The sequence below is a fragment of the Mytilus galloprovincialis genome, chromosome 8 (assembly GCF_965363235.1).
Source record: "Mytilus galloprovincialis chromosome 8, xbMytGall1.hap1.1, whole genome shotgun sequence".
Classification (NCBI taxonomy): Eukaryota; Metazoa; Mollusca; class Bivalvia; order Mytilida; family Mytilidae; genus Mytilus; species Mytilus galloprovincialis.
Window position 1 is genome coordinate 87,690,405 of NC_134845.1, and position 12,282 is coordinate 87,702,686.

Here is a 12,282-nt window from a genome sequence, read left to right on the forward strand (position 1 = left end):
TAAACCGAAAGTGAAAATTTTTGATGAAAAAAGTGACAAAATGGCGGACATTGTTTTGAGAAATGGCCAACACGTTCAGAAGTATTTCAATGATAACGATTTAACAGCGGCGGACGATTAAAAGGATTTGGACGAGAACCGAAGATATAATAGACAGAAATGGAAGTATTCTATCAAAACTGCAAACAGAAGACTTTTAAAGCGAGAATTACGGGGATTCCCAGACATTGTTCAAAATGGATGACATGAAACAGGATTTGCGATGTTTATCATTTCGCCTTTCAAATGTGAATCAATATTGACTAACATCGATAGACCCGAACTTTAAGTTTGTCAAGATTATATATTGATGAAAGCTTTAAAAATGAACTTGTCGTGTAAATATATTTGTACATGGAAGTAAAAGTCGGCGCAGTGAAAGTTGGAGGAAAATACCGGAAAATATTTGCATAAAAAAGGCCGTTGGTCTGAAAAGAAACTTTTATTTTTTGATAATCACAATGGAACTTAGTTCTTAAAAGAGATTTTAAACTATATTGGTTCAATTCTGAAGTCATGGATACTTTTACATTGATGGATCGTTTAATAAAACATGAAAAAATAAGTTTACCTTTGTTTACCTATTTTCGCACCTGTACAGGTAAAACATGACCAGAGACTCACACAAAAATAAAATAAATTAAAAATACAGAATCTAACAATACTTTTTTATATAACTTTTATTGATGAATATTCAATATTTACAAAGATACAGCAATTGTAAGTGAACATGTTTATTTCATCAGTGATTAAAATTTTTTCTCAGCATTACACAAAAGTACAATAGAAATCAATGCAGCAGTCTAAGGGTTAATGCATTAAAATGTCTATCCTTTAGTTTTTATTGACATTTTTTCTGTGGTGAATTGTCAAAACTTGCAGATCTCCTAATAGATTGAAAGTAATTAAAAAAGGTAGAGCAAAACTTCCATTCAAATTCTGGCCTACTAATCCTTATTTTTTTTCTGAGAAGAACTGATGCAAGAGTTAAAATAATTTTTGTTTCTTCTCATGAAAGTGATCAACAAATTTCACACATTAGTTTCTTCAGTTGACATCTTTGTTCTCAATTTCCAAGTTGTGATATTTCTCTGACTCAGTAGCAAATTAAAATTAAATTTATAATTTTTAGGCCAAAAGGTCTAACTTCCGACACAGACCTATTGGTATTGGAGTCCAGGGACTAGCAGATGCTTTCATCTTGATGAGGTTCCCATTTGAGAGTGAAGAGGCCCAGAAACTGAACCGGGAAATCTTTGACACTATCTACTATGCAGCATTGGATGCCAGTTGTGATCTAGCAGAGAAATTAGGGGCATATGAAACATACAAAGGCTCACCTGTCAGTAAAGGGGTATGTACAATTGGCTCAATTGTCAGTAAAGGGGTGTGTACAATTAAAGTGTTTTGGGGTTTACCAACAACAAATTAACTTCCAATGTGAACATGTCTTGTATATGGGCAAGTAAGTTCTGTTTAATAGGATTTGAAATAATTTAATTAATATGAATATTTCATTTTTTGGAAGTAGACTTACAAGTTCCTAATTGATTGAAATCTGGAAGTGAAATTTACTGTTAAGAAATTATCTGATGTACAGCTCCAAAGTCCAAACTTTTCCTGACTGTTTAATATATTTGACATTATATATAACTTGATAATAAAATGAGATTGTGAGTATTGAGTATTATATTGAAACTTGTATAGAAGTTCCCTCCTTTATGTATTTTAGATGATGCAACATGACATGTGGAATGTTAAAGACACCGGCATCAATGACTGGGATACCTTAAGAAAGAAGATTGCAAAGTAAAGTTTTGTTTTGTAATTCATTTATTGGGGAGGAAATTACCTTTAAGAGGGGGGTTAGGAGGGGTCCTGATCCTGAAATCCTGGGCTAAAAAACATGAAATCCTGAGGTCCCGAAATTCGAAAAATAGAATTCCCGGATCCCGAAAGGGTCAATACCGAAATCCCGAGCTTAAAAACACCCGATCCCGGAGTCCCGATAAAGGTCCTATCCCCCCTCCTTTAAGGGCTGTCCATAAAAACATACATGGGACCCAGGGAAGGCAACCAGGGTTTGAAGTATTGTGTTTAATGGACCTTAAATGTATGCAGGACTCTATGGGTGGTCACTGTGTTTTTAAAGTGCCTTCCCTGTGTACCATCTTTGTTTTAATGGAACAGCCCCAAGAGTTTCTGCCAAAATCAAATTTTTAGCACTTCTAATAATTTCCTTCTGACAGCATATCAGTTCTTTCTCTGGAATCTATTAAACTACACATAAATATAAATTAAACCACTGCATCAAGCATGTTACAATTTTTCTCCACTTGAGACAGTTAAATTTTAATATGTTTTTGAAGCATGTCTTGGAGGCTTCCTGAGCTTTGTGAATATTCAACATTGTGGTGAGAGAGGAGAAATATCATAGTCATATGTGGAATATGTTTCTTTAAATAATTTTAAGTTTATCCTTCCTTTTAAAGATTTTCAGAAAGTTGTGTTCTTTATACCATCGGACATGGTTGCTTATTTATGAATTTACTCGAGGAAAATTTAGACAAAACCACAAAAATTTGACTGCATTTTTGAAATTTCGCCAATCAATTGCAGAGAACAAAGATTTTCTAGAATTGAGAAACATTTTTCTCAACCTAATTGATAAATGTGGAGAAAGCATGAAAAAGCAAGAGAAAAACTATTAATCATTATTTTATTCATTGACAAGGCTACAAGTGTCACTGTAAAACAATATCTATAATACAAGAACTAGAATCGGTGAAGATCTATTAAAACTTTTGTTGATCCTATATTTCATTAAGAAGAAACACACATTGTTTTCTTTGGCCCATTTGCGTTTCTGTATGTACATTGCTGAAGAGAATTTTAATAAGAAGATGTGTTATGATTGCCAATGAAACAACTCTACAAGAGACCAAAATGACACAGAAATTAACAGCTATAGGTCACCATACGGCCTTCAACAATGAGCAGAGCCCATACTGCAGTCAGCTATAAAAGGCCCCGAATGACAACGTAAAACAATTCAAAAGAGTCAACCTCACATCTAGTTAACAAAGAAGGAGTGAAATAGAATCCTTTTTATTTTATTTTTCTAGACATGGAATAAGGAACAGTTTATTGTTAGCTCCAATGCCTACAGCTTCCACTGCACAGATCCTAGGTAACAACGAGTCTATAGAAGCTTACACCAGTAACATCTACAGCAGGAGGGTATTGTCGGGAGAATTCCAGGTACGTTGAAAAAAGTATAACATGCAATTACTATATCAAAGTCAAATTATGGATTTATCTATTTTCATTGGATCCATTTATGATTGGAAGAATTTTGTTTTTTATGCCCCACCTACGTTAGTAGAGGGGCATTATGTTTTCTGGTCTGTGCGTCCATTCGTCTGTCTGTCTGTCTGTCTGTTCATCTGTCCGTTCGTTTGTCCGTCTGTCCCGCTTCAGGTTAAAGTTTTTGGTCGAGGTAGTTTTTGATGAAGTTGAAATCCAATCAACTTGAAACTTAGTACACATGTTCCTTATGATATGATCTTTCTAATTTTAAAGCCAAATTAAACTTTTGACCCCAATTTCACGGTCCACTGAACATAGAAAATGAAAGTGCATGTTTCAGGTTAAAGTTTTTGGTCAAGGTTGTTTTCAATGAAGTTGAAGTCCAATCAACTTGAAACTTGGTACACATGTTCCCTATGATATTATCTTTCTAATTTTAATGCCTAATTGTATTTTTTATCCAATTTCACGGTCCATTGAACATGGAAAATGATAGTGCGAGTAGGGGCATTCGTGTACTTTGGACACATTCTTGTTTTCATGGATATTCTATTTTGTACTTATGTAAAATTCTGTACACTAGCATTAAGAAAAAAATGTTGAAATTTTAGATTTGTGGTTCACCTTTATCCATTAAATTTGGTCTCTTACTGTATCAAAACATTTTTGTTCTGATTTTTAAACTATGAACAAAATTTTTATAACTATAAAAAAATATTGATGCACTCGTTCAAGTCAATATTCCTTTCTATCTTAAATTAAAATTTTCAAATGAGATACAAGTTGAAAGATGAAAAGTGAGGGTATACACAATTGTTGATTTAACATAAAGTTTATATTTTCTAGATTGTAAATCACCATTTGTTAAAAGATCTGACAGAATTGGGATTGTGGAATGAAGATATGAAGAATAAGATTATTGCTCATGGTGGATCAATCCAGGTATGTTACTTAGGCAAAAAAAGTATGTGTGTTTACTCTACCCCTATTGTCCATTTGACTTCTATATATTTACAGAAAATAATTCTTAAAAATTCATTTTTATAAATGAATAATTTTTTCCTCGATGTATGTTAATATATGATATATACGAACTCTGACTATCAATTTCATAATTTTTGGTCAATAATTAAAAAAGTTTCCCATTAGGTCTCTATGTTAATTTTATTTTTTGAAGCGTTGATTACCTGATGGAGTAAGTATAAGTAGTGTAACGGCCTTCCAACCAAAACAAAAACAAAATACATGTGCTTTTAATGTTTGTTTATTTGTACCATGTGATTAAGTATATTTACATATTAAGATGACCTCTACTGACCACCAAACAAACTTAGATTTCATGTCATGGTATTGTAATAATTGTTATATATATATGATAGGAAACTGCAATTTCTATTTTCTGTTTAAAAAATATTAGATATAGTATAAACTATTATAACATAGTACTTTATAGGCAAAGGATATGAAAATGAATATTGTTTTATATGTTAACGTTACTTTCATATTGTTATGTTAGTGGACATGAGTTATGACAGAATTTACCAACTATAAAAACTATTTTTTTTATTTTCCTAAATTGTTTGCTTCCAAGATGTGCATTTTGCACATTAATAAATAACTGAATGTATATTAACTTTAGTCTGTTTTTTTTAATTAACTTTTTAGAGCCTCTTTGTATTGTTGTACAACTCACCATGCTAAAAGCGTGAAAAGGTTATGTATAGTTAACTTGTATAATGATATAAAATCAATAATCAAAACTATCAAGTGATGATCATTTTCATTGGTGTCCTTAAATATTCAAATCGGTATAGTCACATGGTACAAATAAACAAACATTAAAAGCACATGTATGTTGTTTTTGTTTTGGAAGGCTGTTTCACTACTTATACTTACTCCATCAGGTATTCAACACTTCAAAAAATATAATTAACATAGAGACCTGATGGGAATTTTTTTTTATTACTGATAAAAAATTATGAAATTAATAGTCGGAGTTCGTATATATCATATATTAACATACATGAAGGAAAAAAATATTAATTTATAAAAATGAATTTTTAAGAATTATTTTCTGCAAATATATAGAAGTCAAATGGACAATACCTACCCTAATTTTTATCCCCTACCCTAAAGTTTTTTTTGCCACTTCTGATTAAGCACTGTTAAAGTCGCAATGTTGCTCTCATAGAATAAATGTGACAGTAAAAACATAAATACTTTATTTTTAGCCTTATATAGTAGGGGGAAAAAAAGATAATACAGATAAAGAGGTAAATAAAATTGATGTTACTTTTCCTCTAGCAGACTGTATTTTATAGTATTGGTCTGAGTTGAATTATTTTGTTGTAAGCTATCACTTATACAAAATAAAAAAAATCACAAACATTGTCACTTGTTCCCTAAACATATCATCTTGTTCTCAGAAAAAATAATCTTGTTCCTTTAACATTTTATCTCTTCCCTAACAAAATATCTTGTAAAAAATAATACCTTGTTCCCAGCTTAAATATTTGGCTGCTTGTTAAATAGACATATTGATATGTACAAAGCAGGACATATTCTTGTGATAAAACATGTTATTGTCTATAGAATGCATTTCATATTTGTTGATAAATGTATAGAGAATTAATAATAATAAAAAAGACCCTCATCTGAATACTTGTGTTAACTGTTGAAACTTTATTTACACCAATTTGTCATGGTATACAACAACCCAAACTTGAAAAAAGCTGTAAATATTTTTTTTTAAAATACTATCAAAGTTATGATGTCAGAAAAATGTGCAGGGGACATAAGTTGTGTTCTATAAATTCAGACAATTGCGTGCATTTAATGTTTCAATTTTGTCATTTTAGATTTAAATGCAATATTCAGAAAAATTCTGTTTCATTCATAAAAAAAAATTCAAATTGTGAGTTTTAATTATTGTGATTATAACTCACATTTTTCGCAATAATAAAACTTTGCTATAATTTCCGAATTTACAGTATGTGTACCCCAAAAAAGTATTTATACTGTATCTCGCTTATCTAAAAAAAAAAAAAAAAAAATCACTGATAAAAAGTCAAATTACATTCTCACCTGCTTTTGTTCTTGTCAGCACTATTCTTTTTCTTCAGCTGCTAGCTAAATGCTGAATATGTTACAAAATTGTGTTAAACAAATAACAATATATCCAACTGAAACAAAATTTATTACTAACCAGAAATTTAATACGTGATCCAGTTCTGGAATAGGATAAGGCTTTTTCATAGTTTACCAATCGAATGAAAAAAGTTGTCAACCTACAGACAAAACAGCAGGGGGCAATAAACACCCATTTCTATTCCTGTTCATGGATATCAAATTTCGTGGTTTTGCCAAAGTCTGCATACAAGCCTATAGAATATTTGTTGTCCATTGAACATTTAATTTCATTGAGCTCAACTATTTCAGGAGTGTTTTCAATGTCTTCAAAGTCCCCGGAAAAAAAGCAAACATCATTGAAAACCTGTGTGATACCTATTTAAAATAAAAGATGAAAAAAATCTCAGAAATTGTTGCATTCATGCCAGTGATTCAATCATATCATACCACTTTTTCTGCCTTGTACATTTTTAATATATTTAAATATATATAATAGTAATTTTGTTTTAAACTGAAAAATACAATTTAGATTCCAAAGTTGTTGGAGACTCCAATCTTGTTTGTGTATGAGGTTTTTTTTTTGTGCCATGGTGGACAAAAACATTCAAGTCCTTTCTAACATCGATCGCTAAGCGCTGTACAGAGTCGGATCGAAAAATGCAACTAATAACCAAATTAATTTTTTTTACAGCAAAGCACCGCGGCGGGCGAAAAAATAATAAAAAAATATTATTTTCCAATTTTATTTTCCCAATTCGGCAAAAGTTGGGGTCGGCGGATTCGTAAAAATAAAAATAAAATAACTATGGCCTAATGTAAGGGTTAAAATTTTTGGTGAATTAAATGTTGTAATTAAAGCTTCTTCCTTTTATAGCATAAATTTAATTCTCTAATTTAAAATATTTGAAATTATAGAATGTTGATGAAATCCCAGAAAAACTGAAGAATCTGTATAAGACTGTATGGGAAATATCACAGAAGACGATCATCAAAATGTCTGCCGACAGAGGTGCTTTTATTGACCAGAGCCAATCTCTCAACATCCATATAGCTGAACCAAACTACGGAAAATTGACCAGCATGCACTTTTATGCTTGGAAATTGGTAAGGATATTTTCAATATAATATGCCTAGAAATTTGTTAGGATATTTCAATATTTTGTGAATCATTTAAAAAAGAAACCATGAAAATTTATGAACAAGTCTCCTTTTATCTGTGATGTTTAAAAAAAAATAAAAAATAAAATTATGCTGGAAAGCAATTATTCCATTTTTGAAAAAAATCTGATGAATGCATCAAGATTTTTTACTGCAGATAAATTTTCTATATAACAGAAGAATCTTCTCTTTTTTATCTTTACATATTAGTTATAAATTTGTTGTATGCTTTGGAACTTGAAACGTAATGCACTTGTGAAAATGAGATTAGATAATTGCCAATGAGACAGAATGATGTAGATGTTACTATAGGTTGCTGACAACCTTCAAGAATTAGCAATACCCATATGCATATAAGCAAGTTATAAAAGGCAAAAATTTCAAATGTAAAACAATAAAAAAAAAATATGTTCATTTTTTAGTTTGTAAATATGTACCAAATTATGTTTTGATTCAGATTTCATGGTTCACTGATCATGGAGTAGGACATTGTGTTATATTAATGCATATATATTTTCATATTTTACAGGGTTGTAAAACAGGAATGTATTATCTTAGAACCAAGGCAGCAGCCCAAGCAATTCAATTCACAGTCGATAAGAAAAAGCTGCAGCAGTCTTCCACAACTAAATCTGCCGAGAAATCAGAGTCAAAGACCGAAGGAGATAAACAAGACAACAACATGGCAGCTATGGCCTGCTCACTGCAGAACAAAGATGACTGTCTTATGTGTGGATCATAGTGTTATTCTTTCTTGTCAACTTTTGTCTGTCTGTCTCTCGTGTTCAACTTGTTGGCATTGTGTTCATGAACTCATTAGTGCAGAGAATAGTTTAGGTGAACTGCAATGTTAAAATTACAGTGAAACCTGTCTAAACCGAACTTCATCAGGACCAAAGTTTTTGTTTTGTTAAGTCAGACATTCAGTTTGATTAGGTTAACATCTCCTGTTTGATGTGACTACTTTTAAGAACATGTTTGGTTTAGACATGTTATTGGTTTATGCAGGATTCAGTTTAGCCAGGTTTCACTATATCTTGAATCTCGTAGATATTGTTTCCAAACTACATTATAGTTTAAGATCATGTAATGCCATACTATTCTCACTATATTAGTGCTCAACTTTAATCTTATTTGACTAAAAGTTGTATTGGTCAAAAATGAAATATTGTAATTATCGAGCTTTCTCCCTTTTCTAAATGTGTATAGGTGGAGAAATGGGCTTTTCTTCCAAAACTGTTCCTTTATGTATTAAAAATGCAGTGTTTAAAAAATATTTTCCAAAATCTGCTTTATCTTTCAGTTTATAAGCATTTAGAATGCAATACCTTTATTATTTGAGTAACAACAACTCTTCAAGTTTTGGGGGGGAAATTTATTTTATTTAGGAGCTGGACTGACTTAATAAACATTTTACAAACTATTACTTCTGATGTTTGTGAAGGGGTCTCTCTTAAAATCATGTATGGTAGTTTCAAATTATTATTCATTAAATGAAACAAATTTGATATTTAATATTTTTAAATTATAAAAAATGGATGTGATTATATTGTTATGTTTGGTATAATTGTGGAGTTTCTTAGGAATTACTGATGTAATATGTTGTGTTAATATTCAGTTGCCATATACACGTGTCCTTTAATTGTAGTAATATTTATAGCTATTTATTAAATCAACTCAAACCACAGTTATTTAGTATTTTTATGTGCCACCAAAGAATATGGCATGTTGACAGGGACATAGAAATGCTGGGCGTCCCTGTCAGTTTTTATAAGTTTGAAAAATAGGTGCTGATATTTAACTATTTTTTATGGCATTAAAAATATCAGTTATATAGAAAATTGCATTTGGTTTTGACAGATTAAACATGGGAACTATGTTTTTAGCTCACTTGGCGTCCGTCATCGTTCACTTTAACAAAAATCTTCTCCTCTGAAACTACTGGGCTAAATTGAACCAAACTTGGCCACAATCATCATTGGGGTATCTAGGTATCTGTCCTGTGACCCAGCCAACCAACCAAGATGGCCACCATGGCTAAAAATAGAACATAGGGGTAAAATGCAGTTTTTGGCTTATATCTCTGAAACCAAAGCATTAAAAGCAAATCTGACATGGGGGTAAAATTGTTTATCGGGTCAAGATCTATCTGGCCTGAAATTTTCAGATGAATTGGACAGCCCTTTGTTGGGTTGCTGCCCCAGAATTGGTAATTTTAAGAAAATTTTGCCGTTTTTAACCGGATTTTTGTGACAAAAATGTCGGTTATTGATTTGGGGATGTACGGCGGGCGGGCGGTCGGGCGGGCGGGCGGGAATCAAATGTTGTCCGTGCATTAACTCATGAACCGTTCAACCAAAGCTTTTAAAATTTTAATATGTTGTTACTGACAACTAAATGAAGGTCAAGTTCAATAATGGCGATTTTGACTTTTACCGTTCAGGAGTTATGGTTCTTGAAAGATTGAAAAATGGAGTTTCCAGTCGTGTCCCTGCATTTACGCATGAACTGTTCTACCTAAGCTTTCCAAATTTCAATATGTTGTTACTGATGACAAAATGGAGATCAAGTCCAATAATGGCGATTTTGACTTTTACCGTTCAGGAGTTATGGTTCTTGAAAGATTGAAAAATGGAGTTTCCAGTCGTGTCCGTGCATTTACGCATGAACTGTTCTACCTAAGCTTCCCAAATTTTAATATATTGTTACTGATGACAAAATGGAGGTCAAGTTTAATAATTACGATTTTGACTTTTATTGTTCAGGAGTTATGGTTCTTGAAAGATTGAAAAATGGTGTTTCCAGTCGTGTTCGTGCATTTACGCATGAACTGTTTTACCAAAGCTTCCCAAATTTTAATATGTTGTTACTGATGACAAAATAGAGGTCAAGTTCAATAATGACGATTTTGACTTTTACCGTTTAGGAGTTATGGTTCTTGAAAGATTGAAAAATGGTGTTTCCAGTCGTGTCCGTGCATTTTCTCATGAACCATTCAACCAAAGCTTTTGAAATTTTTATATGTTGTTACTGATGGCAAATTAGAGGTCAAGTTCAATAATGACGATTTTGACTTTTACCGTTCAGGAGTTTTGGTTCTTGAAAGATTGTGAAATGGCGTTTCCATTCACGTTGTTGCATTTACTCATGAACCATTCAATCTAAGCTTTTCAAATTTTAAGATGTTGATACTGATGACAAAATGGAGGTCAAATTTGATATTGATGATTTTCACTTTCACCATTCATCAGTAATGGTTCTTGTGATATTGCCAGGACACAAATAAATATTAATAAATCCGGTTTGCTGTCGTTGTGACAGCCTCTTGTTAGTTATTATCTTGAATATTGTTATAGATAGAGGTAAACTGTAAACAGCAATAATGTTCAGCAAAGTAAGACCTACAAACAAGTCAATATGACCAAAATGGTCAGTTGTCCCCTTAAGGAGTTGTTGCCCTTTATAGTCAATTTTTCGTAAATTTTTGTTATCTTGTATAAAAATCTCCTGAAACTACTAGGACAAATTTAACTTAACTGGTCCACAATCATTAGGGTATGCCTGCAAACCAAGATGGGCGACATGGCTAAAAATAGTACATAGGGTAAAATGCAGTTTTTTGGCTAAAATCTCAGAAATCAAATCATTTAAAGCAAATCTGGCAAAGATAGATTTGTTCGTTAGTTCAGTCTATCTGCCCTGAAATTTTCAGACCAATCAGGCTCCCCGTTGTTGGGTTGCTGCCCAGGAATTGGTAATTTTGAGAAAATTTTGCAGCTTTTGGTTATTATCTTGAATATTATTACAGATACAGATAAACTGTAAATAGCAATAATGTACAGCAAAGTAAGACCTACACATAAGTCAACATGATCAAAATGGTCAATTATAAACTCCTTAAGGAGTTATTGTCTTTTATAGTCAATTTTAAACAATTTCATAAATTTTGTAATTTTTATTTGTTTATGATCTGCACATAGACCAAGGTGAGCGACACAGGCTCTTTAGAGCCTCTAAGTTTATTTCTTGTTATAAAGGTTAACCAGTTGATTAGGGCAAGTGAGCTTCTCTCATCCCTGTTTTACCAAACATGGGCCCAATAATTATTAGGGTATTTAGTTTCAAAATTATGGTTGACAATGCCTGCCAAATAATGTGGCTGCCATGACTAAATGCAAGTTTTGTCTATTTGGCTAGAAAAAAATCTGACATGAGCAAAAAAATTCAGAATGTTCAGCTTTAACAATTATCTATTTAAATCAAGATTGTCAGACAACTTCTTGTAGGAGTTATTGGCCTTGAATGATAAATTTTACCAATTATTTTATGTTATATATCAGATACTCTAAGCAATTGATCTTCCCTTTGCCTCTCTTCTAATGAAAACACATCATATCTCATATCAAATCAATTGTTTCGGGTGGTCAAGAAATAACTGGCCAATCTGAAATCTGATATTGTCTTCATCTTAGATTTACTACTGCAACTTGAGAATCAGGATCTGCTTACTCTTCCAAAGCACCAGTTTTGTTTGGCTTGCTGTTGCTCATTTTTTAGTTTTCTATATTCCACAGTATAATTTCTACTTGTTTGTCTTCGTTGTTTCCCCTTTTTAATTTTAAAACTGAGGATTTTTCATTTTCTATT

The 12,282-nt window shown here is 31.8% G+C and overlaps 1 protein-coding gene across 1 annotated transcript in view; it reads left to right on the forward strand.

Moving 5' to 3' along the window:
• Window positions 1-9,322, forward strand: part of LOC143042753 (ribonucleoside-diphosphate reductase large subunit-like) — a 32,865-nt gene extending 23,543 nt beyond the window's left edge. Inside the window, exons 13-18 of the mRNA XM_076215207.1 lie at window positions 1,172-1,393; window positions 1,772-1,848; window positions 3,165-3,300; window positions 4,195-4,290; window positions 7,393-7,581; window positions 8,165-9,322. Coding sequence (XP_076071322.1) covers window positions 1,172-1,393; window positions 1,772-1,848; window positions 3,165-3,300; window positions 4,195-4,290; window positions 7,393-7,581; window positions 8,165-8,377 — 933 coding nt within the window. The 3' untranslated portion in view covers window positions 8,378-9,322. The remainder of the gene's footprint in view (window positions 1-1,171; window positions 1,394-1,771; window positions 1,849-3,164; window positions 3,301-4,194; window positions 4,291-7,392; window positions 7,582-8,164) is intronic.
• Window positions 9,323-12,282: the final 2,960 nt, after the last annotated feature.